A 19886-nucleotide genomic window follows, 5' to 3' on the forward strand; every position below is an offset into this window, starting at 1 on the left:
CTGAGGTAACTTTGTAGCTCAGCAAGCTCTCCAAGCACCAAATCTAACTCTGCAGAGACAGGGATCCTGCTGACTTTTATAACCTTTTTATTTACACTTTTTAAACTTTTCATCTCTCTAACAGGCTGTTAGAGAGATGAAAAGCTCAGGAACCACTTTCATTTGGTTCCTGGGATCCTCAGTGAGGCCGCTGGTGTATATTAACAGCACAGCCATAACGATCTCCACCACTAGATGGCGCCACTAGTTCTTTCTGTAACCTGACGAGTATATACGTCAGGTTACAGATACAAGCCTACCACCGCAATGTAGAAAGTCGTGCGGCGTTAGAAAAGAAGTTAATCAAACACTTTGATATACAGTTGACATTTCAGCTCAATATATGAGTATGTTATAAGACAGAACATCTAAATTCACATTTCCATATACCAGATAAAAATATAAATTTTGAGTAGGTACCCACTCGAAAGAGGCAACCTTGACGTGGTGAGAGGGCTTATGCATTTGGATCAAAGCATGTACAAATATCTTATGTACAGTATGTAGATAATGGAGCTGTATACTATTAATTACACTGAGAAGCTATGTAAATTCTGCTGAGAAGCAATAATAGAGCAATACATAGCATGTGGATGTGAAATCCATGTTTCTCTTTTTTTGGAGTGTTGCCAAAATGAAAAATGCAGAACAGGAAGTGACATGTGTATATTTCACAATGCATGGTGTCATAAAAGATGTATCATAATATATAAGAGTACCGTAAAAGTGCGAAAAGTTGTACAGCTATGAATGGATTCAAAGGACTTAGTAGGTGATGCCATTCACATGGCAGAAAACAGAAGTGAGTGGAATTAAAATTTAGCCAAGTAAGCTAGGGAAACCAGAGTTGCAGGAATGTTGTATATGGGTTTTTCCAGGTAGAGATCTCCTCCATGTGGCAAATTTGTCTAACTTTATTGATCCATTCCTGGACCAAAGGGGGTGACATCTGAAGCCAATGTAGGGGAATCAAGTGTTTTGATGCCACCCATAATAAAGTGAGGGATGTGCTGCCCGTTGCCATATTGCGGACCGCATTTGCAGATCCGCAATACTGGGGCGCCATTCCGTGGGCATTCCGCATCACGGATGCGAACCCATTCACTTCCATATGCAAAGAAAAAGGGGGTCAGTCAGCACATCCCAAAGCGCAGGGGCACGTTGCTATGGCTGAGAACAAGACTGTTAAACAAAACATGCAATGCAACAGCTCACTGCAAACCAAATAAAGTGCAAAATTGCATCATAATTGCAAATGCTATACTAATAAGTTAGAGATGCTTGGCAAATCGTTTTGTACAAAATTATTTGAGCCCGTCTGCCGCACGTCAAGGCGATCTCTAGTTAAACTGGTTCCTAACACTAAATATTACCTGTTATGTGCCATGACGGCTACCATATAATTCAGAAAGTGCAGGTTCCACATGCATGCTGGATCCGCCTGAATTTCTGTCATTTTTGGTGGCAAAATGGACTCCATTATATCCACGGAAAGCAGTTACCAGCGTGCATGCCGGGCCCACTCCACACCACCCCTGGCGCCAAAAGGTCACCAAAGACTGCAATGAGAGTCCACACACTATCTCTCTCCTGGTGCCAGATGGCTTCAGTGAGTGAGGGGGAGCAGGCCAAGCTATATACTAACACTAATTAAAATCAGCCAATGGGGCAGACGAGCTGGTCAGGAGTGCACGACTGGGGAGGCAGCCACACCTCCAGTACAAACTGCAAAGAAAAAGGGGGTCAGTCAGCACATCCCAAAGCATAGGGGCACGTTGCTATGGCTGAGAACAAGACTGTTAAACAAAACAAATAATTTTGTACAAAACGATTTGCCAAGCATTTCTAACTTATTAGTATAGCATTTGCAATTATGATGCAATTTTGTACTTTATTTGTTTTGCAGTGAGCTGTTGCATTGCATGTGTAACGGTCGCGTACACACACACACAGGGGGGAGGGAAGTGACCACTGCGCTCCACCCTTACCCCTGGCCCTGCCTACTTGCATCGCGAGTCCTAATGACAGGGGACAACTGGACGGCAATCCCTAACTTGGAGTAAGTGCAGGGATGACAGACAGACAAACAACAGGACGTGAACGGACCGAGTCAATACCAGGAAAGCTGCAAAGTACAAATGGAGCAAGCAGAGAATTGTCAGGAGAAGCCGGGGTCATAAATACCAGGAGAGCAGAGAAGTACAAGAGGAGTCCTAAGAGAGTAGTCAGGTGGGAGCCGAGGTCACAATACCAGGACGGAAGCGCAGTACAAGAGGAGCAGGCAAGAGGATGGTCAGGAACAGGATCAGGTAAGTATTCAGCAGTCCAACAAATAGCCAGGAACCTAGAAATTAACAGGCAACCTGTAGCCAGCAGGCTGCCTGTATTTATAGTGGGGAGTGAGGGTCATGTGACGTAGCCAGCGTCACATGACCGTCAGACCAACCAGTCGAGCACCGAGTGATCAGCTCGGCGCTCAAGGCAGACTAGGAGCAGGGAGCCACCCAGCTAGTAAAGCCGCCCTGGGAATGAGGTCAAACACAGAACCTCATTCCAAAAGCTAAGCAACAGTTCTGCGGGCAATGGGGGACCGAGTGCACCTTCGGAACCCCGTGACAGTACCCCCCCTTTTACGAGGGGCCACCGGACCCAAGACTTCAGGCGATGGCTTTTCAGGGTGTTCTAAATGAAATTTACGAACAAGTCTAGGAGCATGAACCTCCCTGGCAGGTACCCAAGATCTCTCTTCAGGTCCATACCCCTTCCAGTGAATCAGGTACTGCAAGGAATTACGCACCTTCCTGACTTCCACTATTTTAGACACCACATACTCGACAGCATCATTAACAAGAACCGGCGGAGGCGAGGCTTTTGATGGTACTACCGGTTCAAAATATTTTTTAAGCAGAGATTTATGGAACACATTATGAATGTGGAATGACTCAGGCAGCTCCAACCTAAAAGATACTGGGTTAATCACTTCCGTGATCTTATATGGTCCAATAAAACGAGGAGCAAATTTTTTAGAAGTTACCTTGAGAGATAGATTCTTGGAGGACAACCATACTTTATCCCCAACCTGAAAGTTTACCCCCCTTGAACGTCTCCTATCGGCCTTGAGTTTTTGAGAACATTGAGCCTTTTCTAGGTTTGATTGAACCCGGGCCCAAACTGTGCACAGTTCGGAGGAGAGTTTATCCGCTTCAGGGTTAGAGGAGGAGACGGACGACCCAGAATGAAAACGGGGATGAAAACCATGGTTACAGAAGAAAGGGGAGACCCCAGCAGAAGAATTGACACGGTTAGTCAAAGCAAATTCAGCCAACGGAAGAAATTTGACCCATAATTGCTGGTCATCAGCAACATTCAACCTCAAGAATTGTTCCACAGACTGATTAAGGCGTTCAGTCTGCCCATTACTCTCAGGATGGTTGGCAGAAGAAAAAGACAATGAAATTTTACATCTTTGACAGAAGGCCCTCCAGAATTTGGACACAAACTGCACACCCCTGTCAGAAACAATATTTTCCGGGATGCCATGTAAACGAACAATCTCTCTCACAAAAATAGATGCCAGGGTTTTAGCATTCAGAAGTTTAGACAGGGGAATGAAATGAACCATCTTGCTAAACCTATCGACCACTGCCCAAACCACAGTCTTACCCTCCGCCAGCGGTAGGTCAGTTATAAAGTCCATCAAGATATGGGACCAGGGTCTACTGGGAATGGGTAGGGGTCGTAGGTTACCAGCAGGGCGAGTCCTAGGTGTCTTGGACCTGGCACAAACCTCACAGGCTGACACGTAGGACTTGACATCCCTAGTTAGAGTGGGCCACCAATAAGATCTAGAAACCAGATCCTTAGTGCCCTCAACACCCGGATGTCCACAAAAGGCAGAATCGTGACACTCACCCAACAGCTGGAGACGAAATTGTACGGGAACAAACAACTTATCTGTTGGGGTGGATACCGGTGCCAGATGTTGTTCAGACCTAATGCGAGCCGAGATATCCTGGGTAAGAGCTGCTAAGAAGATTTTTGCTGGTAGGATGGATTCAGGTGGTACCTCAGTAGGTTGAAAAGCCTGGAAGCTCCGAGATAATGCGTCCGCCTTCACATTTTTACTTCCCGGCCTGAACGTGATGAAAAAATCTAAACGAGTAAAAAACAGAGCCCATCTGGCTTGACGGGGATTCAACCTCTTAACAGACTCGAGAAACATAAGGTTCTTATGGTCAGTGACAACAGTTACACTATGTCTTGCCCCCTCCAGGAAATGCCTCCACTCCTCAAATGCCCATTTAATGGCCAGCAGCTCCCTATTCCCTATGTCGTAGTTTCTCTCCGTGGGAGAGAATTTCCTGGATAAGAAGGCACATGGTCTCAGATTAGTGAGGCTAGCAGGACCTTGTGAAAGGACTGCTCCTACGCCGTCCTCGGACGCATCCACCTCCACAATAAAAGGTCTCTCCTGATCAGGCTGGATCAGAATGGGAGCGCTACTAAATGCCTCTTTTAATTTTTCAAATGAAGAAATGGCCTCAGTAGACCAATTCTCCAAATCCGCCCCTTTCTTAGTAAGGTCGGTCAACGGTTTAGCAATTACGGAAAAATTCATAATAAATTTACGATAGTAATTGGCGAAACCTAAGAACCGTTGTAAGGCCTTTAAGGATGAAGGTCTTACCCATTCCTTAATTGCTAGTACCTTACCAGGATCCATCTTGAAGGCGTGAGGAGTCAGAACATGCCCTAGAAACAGAATCTCCTGTACACCAAAGACACATTTCTCTTGTTTAGCGGATAGCTGATTCTCCCTCAACACCTCTAATACTTGTTTAACATGAGACACATGGGATTCGAAGTCAGGAGAGAATATCAAAATGTCGTCAAGATAGACAATAACAAATTTACCTAAGTACTCCCTAAGAATGTCATTCATGAAGTTTTGGAACACAGCTGGGGCATTGCTGAGTCCAAAAGGCATTACTTGGTATTCAAAGTGTCCTACCGGAGTATTGAACGCCGTCTTCCATTCGTCTCCCTCCTTGATTCGGATTAGATTGTATGCCCCTTTCAGGTCAATTTTGGAAAACCAGGTTGCCCCCAGAACCTGGTTAAATAAATCCGGAATCAATGGGAGGGAGTATCTATTCTGGACAGTGATTTTATTTAATCTCCGGTAATCGATACATGGCCTAAGACCACCATCTTTTTTCTTAACGAAGAAAAACCCCGCCCCCATAGGAGAGACAGAAGGTCTAATATGCCCTTTACCAAGGCTCTCCTTAATATAATCTTCCATGGCCTTGCGTTCGGGCATAGAAAGATTATAAATTCGTCCTTTAGGAAACTTGGCCCCCTCTACTAACTCTATGGTACAATCATAAGGTCTATGGGGGGGTAGAACCTCCGGGGTTGGTGATGAGAATACATCAGAATATTCTTTAACAACAGAGGGTAAAGTATCAGACTTTACTGAGACCCCAGCCTGTACCACGGACAAGCACGAGTCACACTTAGGCCCCCATCTCACCAACTCCCCATTAGACCAATCTATAGTGGGGTTATGTAGTCGGAGCCAAGGCAACCCTAGTACCACCTCAGCAGGTAGGTTCTCCAGGACTTGAAGCGAACATCTCTCTGAGTGGCACACACCCACGGTTAGAGAAATCTCCGAGGTACATAAGCTCACCGTACCACCAATAAGAGGAGTAGCATCAATAGCCATAACATGGATAGGAGTTGGTAAGGCAAACATAGGAATACCCAATCTTACAGCATCCTCAGAGTCAATAAAGCTAGCCGCTGAGCCAGAATCAATAAAGGCCTTACCCGGCCATTTATCTACTCCCAGAGAAATCGTAATGGGTACCGAAAGCTTACATTTAGAAAATTCAGGGTGTACCTGGTCTGTAGGTTGCCTTGTCTTAGGAGACTTGACAGAGAGGACCTTCTTAGGACACTGGTTGATCCAATGGTCAGGATCTCCACAGTAAAAGCATTCTCCACGTCTGCGGCGAAGATCCCCTCGGGTCATGCCAACCTGCATGGGTTCCTCGGTGGAGACCTCAGCATTGTCTCTGGGATAGGCCTCTGGCTGGACCACCATCTGGGAAGAGAACTGTTGTTCCTGTCGTCTCTCTCTAACCCGTCGGTCAAGTCGGACAACAAGGGTCATCATCTCCTCTAAGGTCTCTGGAAGTTGATAACTGACCAGAAGATCCTTTAATTTATCAGACAGACCTGACCTGAACTGACTCTTCAGGGCTGGTTCTTTCCATCCTGAGGGGACACACCACCTTCTGAATTGGGTGCAATAATCCTCCGCTGGTAAATTGCCCTGAACCAGTGCCTTTAGAGCCGTCTCGGCTACTAGAGCCCTGTCTGGTTCATCATAGAGGGTACCCAAGGCCTGAAAGAACCCCTCCACAGAATATAAACAACTGGTGCCAGCAGGTAAAGAGAACGCCCAGTCCTGGGGATCATTCTGTAATCGGGAAATGATAATGCCCACGCGTTGACTCTCAGGGCCAGAGGACACGGGGCGCAAACGGAAGTAAAGTTTGCAACTCTCCTTAAAAGAGAGAAACTTCCTCCGGTCTCCAGAAAAGGGTTCTGGGAGCTTAATCTGGGGCTCAAAATGCGGACTGGAGGCCTGAGGAGTGGAAGAACCTTGCCCTAACTCAAAAGAACTGAGTTTTTCCCCTAACTCCTGCACCCTCTGCGTCAGATTAGAGACATGGTCAGTCAGGGTCACCAGAGGATTCATAATACAGTGGTTATTGGGCCTGTTAATCTGTAACGGTTGCGTACACACACACACAGGGGGGAGGGAAGTGACCACTGCGCTCCACCCTTACCCCTGGCCCTGCCTACTTGCCTCGCGAGTCCTAATGACAGGGGACAACTGGACGGCAATCCCTAACTTGGAGTAAGTGCAGGGATGACAGACAGACAAACAACAGGACGTGAACAGACCGAGTCAATACCAGGAAAGCTGCAAAGTACAAATGGAGCAAGCAGAGAATTGTCAGGAGAAGCCGGGGTCATAAATACCAGGACGGAAGCGCAGTACAAGAGGAGCAGGCAAGAGGATGGTCAGGAACAGGATCAGGTAAGTATTCAGCAGTCCAACAAATAGCCAGGAACCTAGAAATTAACAGGCAACCTGTAGCCAGCAGGCTGCCTGTATTTATAGTGGGGAGTGAGGGTCATGTGACGTGGCCAGCGTCACATGACCGTCAGACCAACCAGTCGAGCACCGAGTGATCAGCTCGGCGCTCAAGGCAGACTAGGAGCAGGGAGCCACCCAGCTAGTAAAGCCGCCCTGGGAATGAGGTCAAACACAGAACCTCATTCCAAAAGCTAAGCAACAGTTCTGCGGGCAATGGGGGACCGAGTGCACCTTCGGAACCCCGTGACAGCATGTTTTGTTTAACAGTCTCATTCACTTCAATAGGTCCGCAAATCCGGAGATGCGGAATGGTGCGGAACGGAAGCACGGAATGGAACCCTGCGGAAGCACTACGGAGTGCTTCCGTGGGGTTTCATCCCGTACTTCCGTTCCGCAAAAAGATAGAACATGTCCTATCTTTTTGCGGAACGGGCGGATCGTGGACCCATTAAAGTCCCCCTGCCCAGCGGTCGGTGTTGGTGCAATTTGCGGGCCGCAGCATGGCCACTGGGCACACACGTTCGTGTGCAGGAGGCCTTAAGGTGAGAATACACATTTGCCGCAAGGTGTGTCTGTGGCAATAGTAGAATAGTTTTAAATTAGAGTCAGGCCTCGCTTGTAATCATATTTATATGTAAATTCTTTTACATACAGTGTGAGATGGGCATGGTTTAAGAAGGTACATTATTTGTTCTGAGGATTAGAAAGGTTGAGGTCCCAGAAGATTCTTTAGTGAATAACAAAAGTCGAATAGTGGGCATTGAAATTGGAGACCTTATGCCACAACTGCCTTGAAATAAGACTTCAAATAGATTTTAATGAAAACTGATTCATTCAGGAAAATAGAACATGTACTGCTGGATTCTTCATAGATTACAGCTTCTTGATGTGGGGTCACAGCAGGACACCCTGTGATCTGCTCATCATTGAGGAACCAAAGTGGACAGCCGCTTTAATCTATTTTGTTTAAAAAAGACATTTATTCTACAAGGTTGAGTAGAAATGCAGAAAAAGAGCTGATTTCCTTACAGCTCTGCAGGTTAATTTTTTCGAATTATTCTAATTCATCAAGAACTGATTTAGATAATAGCATTATATTAGGGAACCGCATATAATGCAATGCTCTAAAGTAGTGGAAATAGCAGAGGCAGTTCAAACAAGAGCTTCACTTGAGGAATCATTCACTGATATATACACATCCATTGACATGCTTAACACTGCATAAATTTCTTAACACATCAACCACTTCACATCCGGGCCATTTACCCCCTTCCTGACATAGCCAAATTTTGCAAATCTGACATGTGTCACTTAATGTGGTAAAAACTGTGGAACGCTTTTACTTATCCAAGCCATTCTTAGACTGTTTTCTAGTGACACATTGTACTTCATGACAGTGGTAAATTTGAGTCTATATATTTCACCTTTATTTATAAAATAATCCAAAATTTACCAAACATTTTGAAATATTCGCAGTATTCAAAATGTAAATGTCTCTGCTTTTAAAACAGAGAGTGATACCTCATAAATTATTTATTACTTAACATTCACCATATGTCTACTTTATGTTGGCATCGTTTTGTAAATGTAATTTAATTTTTTTAAGATGTTAGAAGGCTTAGAATTTTAGAAGCAATTCTTAAAATTTTTAAGAAAATTTCCAAAACCCACTTTTTAAGGACCAGTTCAGGTCTGAAGTCACTTTGTGGGGCTTACATAGTGTAAATCCCCTATAAATGACCCCATTGTAGAAACTACACCCGTGAAGCTACTCAAAACTGATTTTACTAACTTTGTTAACCCTTTAGGTGTTCCACAAGAATTAAAGGAAAATGGAGATGACATTTCTAAATCTTACTTTTTTGGCAGATTTTCCATTTTAATATTTTTTTTTATTTAAAGGGATTCTGTCACCAGGTTTCACCCCCTCCAGATAAAAATATGGTTATGTTCAGGGAGCTTTAACCATTCCTAATGTGGTCTTATAAATGTAATCTGTAGGCTCATTTTGCTAAAAATACGCTATTACTAACCTGTCATTCAACAAAATAAGGTGCCCAAGGGGATGTAAATGGCTCCAAGCTGCCGCCCGCACCTGCTGCCGTTCGTGCCCAGCTCCGCCTCATAATCTTCTGCAACGCCTCCTGCTCTCCCTCCCCCCTCCTCTTGCTGTAAGATTGCTGTGACGTCTCCTGCTCTCCCTCCCTCCCCCCTCCTCCTGCTGTGATGTCTCCTGCTCTCCCTCCCTCCCCCCTCCTCCTGCTGTGACATCTCCTGCTCTCCCTCCCCCTCCTCCTGCTGTAACATCGCAATGTTACAGCAGGAGGAGGGGGGAGGGAGGGAGAGCAGGAAACGTCACAGCAGGAGGAGGGGGGAGGGAGGGAGAGCAGGAGGCGTCACAGCAATCTTACAGCAGGAGGAGGGGGGAGGGAGAGCAGGAGTCGTCACAGAAGATTATGAGGCGGAGCTGGGCACGAACGGCAGCAGGTGTGGGCGGCAGCTTGGAGCCATTTACATCCCCTTGGGCACCTTATTTTGTTGAATGACAGGTTAGTAATAGCGTATTTTTAGCAAAATGAGCCTACAGATTACATTTATAAGACCACATTAGAAATGGTTAAAGCTCCCTGAACATTACTATATTTTTATCTGGAGGGGGTGAAACCTGGTGACAGAATCCCTTTAACACATCGAGGGTAACAGCCAAAATAAACTCAATATTTATTACCCTGATTCTGCGGTTTACAGAAACACCCCACATATGGTTGGAAACTGATGTAAGGGCACATGGCAGGGCGCAGAAGAAAAGGAGAGCCGTATGGTTTTTAGAAGGCAGATTTTGCAGAACAGTTTTTTAGATGCTATGTCCCATTTGAAGCTCCCCTGATGCACCCTTACAATAGAAACTCCCATTTTGGAAACTAGGGAATAAGGTGCCAGTTATATTGGTACTATTTTGGGGTACATATGATTTTTAATTGCTCTATATCACATTTTTTGTGAGGCAAGGTAACCAAAAAATGGCTGTTTTGGCACAGTTTTTATTTTTTATTTTTTACAACATTCATCTGACAGGGTAGATCTGTGCTATTTTTATAGAGCAGGTTGTTATGGACGCAATGATTTCAAATATTTTTACTCTCTTTGTTTGTTTGTTTCAGTTTTACATAATAAAGCATTTTTGAAAAAAAAATTGTTTTTGTGTCTCCATTTTCTGAACGCCATTTTTTTTTTATTTTTCTGCCAATCTGTCGATGAAAGGTGACAAAAAATGAATTTTTTGGCACTGTTTTTATTTTTACTTTTTTAAGGCGTTCGCCTGAGAGGTTAGGTCATATGATATTTTTATAGAGCTGGTTGTTACGGACGCGGCAATGCCTAATATGTATACTCTTTTTAATTTATTTCACTTTAACACAATAATAACATTTTTGAAACAAAAAAAAGATGTTTTAATGTCTCTATGTTCCGAGAGCTATAATTAAAAAAAAAAAAAATTAAACAATTTTCTTATGTAGGGGCTCACTTTTTGCGGGATGAGGTTACAGTTTTATTGGTACTATTTTGTTGGACATATGCCTTTTTAATCACTTGGCCTTTACTTTTTTTGTTATGTAAGGTGACAAATGACTTTTTTGACACAGTTTTTATTACATATGAAACTTTTTTTTAATTTTTTTTTATTTTACACCTCTGGGGGACATTTAAATTCACTTTTTTTTTTTTACTATTAATTTCTCCTGTAACTGGGGCTGACATTGTAGCCACAGTTACAGGGAAAATACAGCCCCCAGAGAGGCTGTACACCAGTATACAATGCTGTACAACCTTAGTGCAGGGCTGATCGAGGTCTGTGGAAGACCCGACAGCTCCTGCACTCTCCCTGCCCCCGCGGTCACATGACCACCAGGACGGGACAGGAAGCGCATAGCGCTGTGTATACAGCAATCTAGAAGGCAGGGACACCTGGGAACGGTCCCTGCCTTCTCTCTGGGTTGCCCTGCTGTCACTGACAGTGGAACCCCCGCTCGGCAAATCGTGCAGCTGCTATCTCTGAATGGATGTTCCAGATCATCCATTCAGAGATAAACATCTACCTATAGGACATTTATATCCTATGGGTGGATGTGAAATGGTTAAAGAAGATACTACAAAATAAATAATCAGCTATGTTCTTGGATTTTCTTACCTCTTGGTATTGGTTTGTCTTTGTCATGTTTTTCTTCTCTGTCTATATGAACAACTGAAAAAAAAAAAAAGAAATTGACTCTAGTAAGATAATTTGCTGAATAATGGACCATAGTCATGAAAAAAAAAATATCTCTTCATTCTGCATGGCAAGGTGATGACTGAGCCAACATTACCTGCTAATTCATATCATACATAAGTAGTGATATATCTCTGTAGAATTCAATGATTTGGTTTTCTATACACATAGGCCCAGATTTACTAATTTGCCTGATCCAAAAATCTGTCTATAAATTCCAGATGCAACATAATTTTTTCTCAGATACATTAGTAAATATGAGCTATAGTATTTATTGCAACCATTTTTGGGTGAAATGTAGAGATTAAAGAATTGATTCCAAATGAATTAAATTTGTTACAAATTGCCCAAAAGATTCTAGTTTTAGTGAGTGCAGCAGGTTTGTGAATTGCCCTGAATGAATTGCTCAAATTCACCATTTTACAGATTAAGGGCTCATATGTCCAGGAGCGTGAGCGGGCCATATGTCCAGGAGCGGCATACATCGTGTGCACGGGAGCGCACAGTATCATAGGTTACTATGATGCTGTGTGCATCGGGCTGCCCGCGGGACTATTGTCCCGCACTCATATGATATTATGAGTGTGGGACAATAGCCCCGCGGGTGGCCCAATGCGCACAGCATTATAGTAACCTATGATGCTGTGCGCTCCCGTGCACATGATGTATGCCGCTCCGGGACATATGGCCCGCTCACGGACCGCATGTCTCGGAGGGCATACAGTCGTGTGTATGAGCCCTAAAAGACAGAGAAGAAGACATCTGCCACCAAAAAGGGGATCATTTTTTGACTGTTTTTTGATTTATAAAATGTGAAAATGCAGTGTGTTTTTAGGTACTCTGTTTGTTATCACTGACTACTATCCGTTTACCCATAAACATACAGGTTGCTGTACCTTTCACATTAATTATGCTGTCTCTGCATTAATGAGCTTATAAGTGGTTTGATACAATCCATACTCTTTAAGGGCAATTAAGGCACTTTCAATTCAAGGCGGGTTTGTTTGGACCAAAAACTGTCTATGGCCAATTAAACTGAATCGGACCCAAAACAACTTTTGGATATTTTGCTCATCTCTAGTGACTTTTAATCAGACAAGTTTTAACATGATTTTTTTTTCAGGTGCTTTTTAAATGCTTAATGTAAGTCTATTAGAAAATAAGTGAAGAACATATCATGTTACATTTTGAAAAAAAAATTAAATAAGCCATGGAGAACGAATAGAAAAAACACCAGGGAAATACTATAAAATGGTCTTTCCTAAAATGGTATTTTAATCCATAATATTATAACAAGAATTGAAAAATGTAGGCTTTTTTGTCCGAAAATAAATATTTTGTTGCTTTGCAGTCACTGAAAAGCATGACCTAAATATGTTTACGCCATCATTCTGAATTATTTAAACAAACTTTGATCAAAATGAAACCATATGGATGCATAACTAGGTGAATTAATTAATCCTAGAGAACTTTCTGCAAAAAAAAAAATCTCAATCTGTCCTTGAATTGAAAATGTTTAACCAGTGTTGAAAGGAGTGAAATACAAAATCCAAGAGTGATCTAAGCTATCTGCTACCACAACTCACCAACAACGTTAGTTGATTAGATTGCTAAATACTGTAAGGTATTAGACCTTATTCATAAATCCATGTCTGTTTTCCCTCAGAAAAAAAATTATCCAGTTTTCATCTGTATTGTTGTCTGTATTGCCTCCATTTTTGTTCCATGTACAAGTTATTTGGTCTCCTTGTGTTATCCATTTTTCATGAAGGTGGCCCATTTGCCCTAAGCTGTATATTAACCCAAAAAGTGAATTTCCAGAGCTTTTGCTAGCAATGGTCCATGAAAAACAGAACAAACGTGTTCTGTTCATTATACTATGGGTCATCTCCTAAGTGAATGGAATGAGTACTTATAATTACATTCGCTTCCGAGTCAACTGGTCGGTTAATGAACAAGAAGTAGCGCTTGCATGGACAGCCGCCTCCTCTTTAAACAGCTAATCTGCCGGGGTGATATTGATGACCAATCAGATATTGATGACTTATCCTGACAATAGGTCACCAATATAAATGGCCTGTGTAACCCCCAATTAAGGCAAAAATTTGTTGTGTCTAAAGGGTTTTAGCTTGTAAGCCCTTGGGGCGGAGCTTGGCAGCGGAGCAGGACGCACATGTCTGTGTGAGCTCTGCAAAGGGTGGAGTGGAAGCGAGCTTCAAAAGCTTTATTTTTGCAAACAAAATGGGCAAGACCACTAGAGATAAGTCCAGAGATACCCCAGGACTTCAGAGGACCAACTCTCATCATGGAGAGATGGATAAATTTGTCAAGAATGGATCCCTGGCTGTGAAGATGAGATGAATGATTTGTGTGCGAACACACGATAAGGTACCTCAGACACAGCGGCACGCACCAGAGGGAGTCCCCAGTCATCCGGCCACCCTTTGTTTGTTGCTTTTTTCTTTTGCTGTTGGCGCCCCTAAGATTTGAGAAAGGAGTTATAAACTCCGAAACGCGTTGTCAACTGAACAATAAATAGTATTTATACCAAAAAAAAACTTGGAACTGTGGTCGTCCCTGTGCGCCAAAGAGGTACCTTATCGTGTGTTCGCACACAAATCATTCATCTCACTCTCAACAATCCCTAGGAGTTTTGTCAACTCCATCCAAAAGGATTGAACGGGTACCGGCAGCACCGACCTCCCCCTCCCCTACCTATTGTGTGTCTACCTTCACGGACGTTGCGCTTACACACGCACAACACCCAAAGGTGAGCACATTCCATCCATTACGCTTATCTGATTATCATTGCCTACCACCCTATGAGAGCCTCTCCCTCTTCTCTCTTGCCATAATTGCTGGCTGTGAAGATGGGAACCAAGATGGCGCCCGGCAGAGAATCCCCGCAGCAAACAGAACAAACAGAATACTCAGCAGACTCGGACGGAGGCCGCGATGGCGATGAAGAATCACATCACACGTATGAGAGCCTCCTGGTGTCCAGAGCGTTCATAAGAGAGGTCTTAGGGGAAGCATTAGTCCCCCTGAAACAGGACCTTCAGGACATAAAAAAAGACCTGAAACAGGTTGGTCAGAGGGTGGATTCACTGGAAGCGGGTCATGAAGGGGTGGTTTTATTTAACGCAGCGGTCTCCCATATACTAGACCACGCAGAAGCCCACATCAACCTGCTTTATAACCTGATAGAGGACCAAGATAACCGTGAGCGACGGAACAATTTGCGCATTAAAGGCCTACCTTAGTCCATACTACCAGACTCCATCATGGCGTTGATGCAGGAACTATTTACCGCACTGCTAGGCCCCGAGGGGCCAGACAACCTAATCATGGATCGAGCCCATAGATCGCTACGCCAACTACCTAAACCCCAGGAACCACCCAGAGATGTTATATGTAGAATGGTCAACTTCCAGACCAAGGAGAAATTATTGAAAGTGGCTAGAGATAAATAGCCTATAACCTTCTCCGAGACTACTATCTTTCTATACCAAGATTTATCACCCATGACCATGCAAAAGCGCAGAGCCATGAAACCTCTCTTGGAAATACTGCGACACAAAGCCATAACATATCGCTGGCTTCACCCTTTTGGATTGCTGATCAACGCTCCGGGATGCAAAATGGTGGTCCGGTCCCCAACTGATTTACCGCAAGTCTACAATATTCTGGAAATAGCCGCATTGGACATTCCGGACTGGAATAATATGAAAAATCTCACAGATTTGCCGGCCATACCTTCGAGTACCACCTGGACACCGAGTACCACCTCAAAGTCACAGCGCCAGAAAAGAAAACTGGAGAGAATGACCCCATGGAGACTACATATTGATCCTGAGTGATATGCTCCAAATGTTTCTCAGTTATCTTTCTTTCTGTTTTATAACTCCATCTCTATATATACAAACTGAAAAGAATGGCGTGGTATTAAACAGGCAGGAAGTGCTCAAACCCACATGCAGTTGTGCATATATATACAGGGGAGCAAATCCTGCACTTGTGGCCCATTGCTAATGACGATCCCCAGCAAAAATGTATACAGTGGAGGATGCCCGCAGCGAACCACAAGTACCACAATAGACATCCTACACAAGATAGCAATTATGTGGATGTGATAATCAATATAACAATATAACAAAATAACAAAGACAGGTGCACTCTGCGGTCTTACTAAACCCTCAAACTGATTTTAAAATTGAGAGATTAGCCAACATGTCCTACAGTGTAGGACATGTCTGAGCCAGAGCACCGTGCCAAGGTTTCTCAAGTAGCTCAGGACCTAACACTCACCTACCTGTGCCATGTGGGCAATACCAGGGTCCAGTGGGCAAATTACAGGAGCATGAGTGTTAGGTCCCGAGCTACTTGAGAAACCTTGGTGACAAGTGCAGGATTTGCTCCCCTGTATATATATGCACAACTGCATGTGGGCTTGAGCACTTCCTGCCTGTTTAATACCACGCCATTCTTTTCAGTTTGTATATATAGAGATGTCTGGAGGTGTATAAACTCCAATTTAAATGTGCCTGCTTTCCATCTACAGGCTACATTTAGGTGCACCTGTGAGGCCTGGGCCATACCAGCCAGTCTTGAGTGGGACTCGCAGACTTCTCCCTCCTCCCATTGCTAGCATGGTTACATGCTGGAGGTAACTGGTGAGTTGTTTGTGAGTCGGCCTCATGCTCCTGTAATTTTTTCCACTGGCCCCTGGTATTGCCCACATGGCACAGGTAGGTGAGTGTTAAGTCCCGAGCTACTTGAGAAACCTTGGAGCGGTCCTCGGGCTCAGACATGTCCTACACCGTAATCTCTCAATTTTAAAATTAGTTTGAGGATTTAGTAAGACCGCAGAGTGCACCTGTCTTTGTTATTTTGTTATATTATAACTCCATCTCTGCCTATCTTTTATTTTATCTTTCCTACTGAATATACAAGAAGAAGCCTTTCAAGAGACCTGTAGTCCAAAAGTGACCCTTATAGGGTCATTATATGTTATTGGATTACAACTTTGGACTTACTGAATTTGTGTCATGCTATGTTAAATGATGATACCAAGCCTTCTGGCTCTAAAGAGATTTGAGACTTGCATACTGATCCTGAGTGATATGTTTATATTACTTCTTAGTTATCTATCTATCTTTCAGTTTTATAACTTCATCCTCTGCCTATCTTTTATTTTATCTTCCATACCGAATATACCAAAAGAGGCCTATCAAGAGTCCTGTAGTCCAAGAGTGATCCTTATAGGGCCATTATGTATGTTCGGATTACACCACTAGATTTATTGCACTTTAGTCATAGAAGGTTAAATAACAATCCCAAGCTCTTTGGCCCTAGAGAGATGTGAGAATTACACCCCATTTTGTATCTACATGCTTGCTTCCAACTGGTCATGCCCTACCTTTGAACAAACTTGACCCCCCAATAACTACCTCCTTTACTATAGACAATTAAGAGATAATGTATTTTTTCCTATACAGATGTTCAATTGTATCTGTTACCCTGTTTGACACCCTATATGGTTTGTTTTTATGCTCCCTTTACTCTCTCCTTGCTCACCTGGCTGTTTCCCAATTTTGCAGAAATTTTAAGAGGTTCCTCAGGTTTTGTCCTGGTCTCCCATGGCTGCTATAAAGATATGTTCCTTCAATGTAAGAGGGCTGAATGCACCGAACAAACGAAGCCAAATTGTCACCAACTGCGCAAATAACAGGTGAGTGTTGCACTAATATAAGAAACACACTTTAGAGCTTGTCACGTACCGCGTATGAGCCAACTTTTATATAATCAATGGTTCCACCGTACGTCACCCTCCTTTGTGTCTAGAGCAGTGTCTATAGCTTTACACAAAAATTTCCCATTTGCGGTGGGCCCGACTCTTTCAGACCCAGAAGGGAGAAATATCTTTATTAAGCGGATAATGGGGAGACAGACTTATACATATGGAAGTATATATGATCCAAATACCTCCCAATCTTCCTGGATTTGCAATACACTTTGTTGTTCCAGGAGTTTGCTGAGGGACTAGTGGTCGTAGGAGGAGATCTAAATTTAACCATGAACCCCCTCTTAGACTCCTCTACAGGAGCCTCAGCCATCTCTCACCTTGCTTTGAGATGGGTCAAGGCTTCTTTAGCATCCTTTGGCCTCACAGACATTTGGAGAACCCTTCACCCCACTAGTAAGGACTACACTTTTTACTCTGTGGCACATCGCTCTTACCAATGCCTAGACAATTTATTTGTACCATATCAATTACTATCTTCATGTACAAGTGCTAGCATTGGCAGCCTACTGCTTTCAGATCACGCTCCAGTGTTTCTAGACCTCACACCTAAACAATTTCAGATGCCTGTGAGCAATTGGAGGTTGAATGAGACATTGCTAGATAACCCGGAACAGATAAAAAAAACTGGCGGACCAGAGAAGCGCACTGCGGCACCGGAGACTGATGGTTGTGTGAAGTGCAGCTCTCCTGCTAGCATAACCCTCATAGCACATTTATATCAGCTTACTGGACCCCATAATGGTTAAGATCGGTGGCAGGAAACCCGCAGACCAGACGGGACATAATCACTCCTTGAGCCAACCAGGAGAAATGGAGAAATTTATAAAAAAGGCTGCCGCTGCAGCGGTGGACAAGGAGCCCAAGATGGCGCACAGAACCCTGAGCACACACCACAAGCAGGCAGCGGCGGCAAGAGGTGATAAGGTAGGGGAAGATCCCAATGAAATAGACTGCCTACCCATCTCTAGGGCTTAGCTTAAAGAAGCTCTGGCAGACGCCCTGGGACCCCTTAGCCTTGACCTTTTCTCTATCAAGGAAGATGTACGCCATATAGGCCGGAGGGTGGAATCATTAGAGGAAACCCAGGCCACAATCCTACATCACCAAAACGAGGTGACTTCCAGCTTATCACTAGCTCAAAACCACATTAACTCCTTGTACACTGCCATGGAAGATCAGGAGAACAGGAGTAGACATAACAACTTGCGCTTCCGAGGTATTCCTGAAACGATACCTGCAATTGACATCCCTGAAATGGTGATCCAGATCTGCCTAAAACTACTGGGGCGGGACTCTGCACATGAAGTGATAATTGAGAGGGCACATAGAGCTCTCCGCCCTAAGCCGCAAGGCACAGAACCCCCCAGGGATGTGATTGGTAAATTTTTACATTTCCCAGTTAAGGAAGCCATACTGGCAAGCGCCAGAAACTCCAACTTAGTTGAATGGGAGGATAATGCCATTACCATTTTTCAGGACTTAGCCCAATCTACAGGGTGGGCCATTTATATGGATACACCTTAATAAAATGGGAATGGTTGGTGATATTAACTTCCTGTTTGTGGCAGATTAGTATATGTGACGGGGGAAACTTTTCAAGATGGGTGGTGACCATGGCGGCCATTTTGAAGTCGGCCATTTTGAATCCAACTTTAGTTTTTTCAATAGGAAGAGGGTCATTTGACACATCAAACTTATTGGGAATTTCACAAGAAAAACAATGGTGTGCTTGGTTTTAACGTAAATTTATTCTTTTGTGAGTTATTTACAAGTTTCTGACCACTTACAAAATGTGTTCAATGTGCTGCCCATTGTGTTGGATTGTCAATGAAACCCTTTTCTCCCACTCTTCACACACTGATAGCAACACCGCAGGAAAAATGCTAGCACAGGTTTCCAGTATCCGTAGTTTCAGGTGCTGCACATCTCGTATCATCTGAAGGCAATCGTCTATGCTGTGAAGATACGAGATGTGCAGCACCTGAAACTACGGATACTGGAAACCTGTGCTAGCATTTCTCCTGCGGTGTTGCTATCAGTGTGTGAAGAGTGGGAGAAGAGGGTTGCATTGACAATCCAACACAATGGGCAGCACATTGAACACATTTTATAAGTGGTCAGAAACTTGTAAATAACTCATGAAAGAATAAAGTTACGCTAAAACCAAGCACACCATTGTTTTTCTTGTGAAATTCCCAATAAGTTTGATGTTTCACATGACCCTCTTCCTATTGAAAAAACAAAAGTTGGATTCAAAATGGCCGAATTCAAAATGGCCGTCATGGTCACCACCCATCTTCCACAAACAGGAAGTTAATATCACCAACCATTCCCATTTTATTAAGGTGTATCCATATAAATGGCACACCCTGTACACTTAGGAAACGCAAAGCAGTGAAACCGCTTACAGATTGGCTGCGTCATCACAAAATCATCTACCGCTGGACTTTTCTATTCGGTCTTTCGTTCCTCCATGATGGACACCACATCCACATTTCTTCCTACAGTGACTTGGATAAAGCCTATGACCTCCTCCAAATCTCCCCATTGCCCATAAAAAATTGGTAAATGGTCCAGAACCTAACCGCATTACCTGA

At 43.7% G+C, this 19886-nt stretch overlaps 1 protein-coding gene across 1 annotated transcript in view; it reads right to left on the bottom strand.

Annotated features, from left to right (window-relative positions):
- Positions 1-19886, bottom strand: part of TRDN (triadin) — a 276197-nt gene that overhangs the window by 141408 nt on the left and 114903 nt on the right. The window contains exon 8 of the mRNA XM_040430087.1: positions 11406-11459. Within this exon, the coding sequence (XP_040286021.1) occupies positions 11406-11459 (54 nt within the window). The remainder of the gene's footprint in view (positions 1-11405; positions 11460-19886) is intronic.

Source organism: Bufo bufo, chromosome 4 (assembly GCF_905171765.1).
Source record: "Bufo bufo chromosome 4, aBufBuf1.1, whole genome shotgun sequence".
Classification (NCBI taxonomy): domain Eukaryota; kingdom Metazoa; phylum Chordata; class Amphibia; order Anura; family Bufonidae; genus Bufo; species Bufo bufo.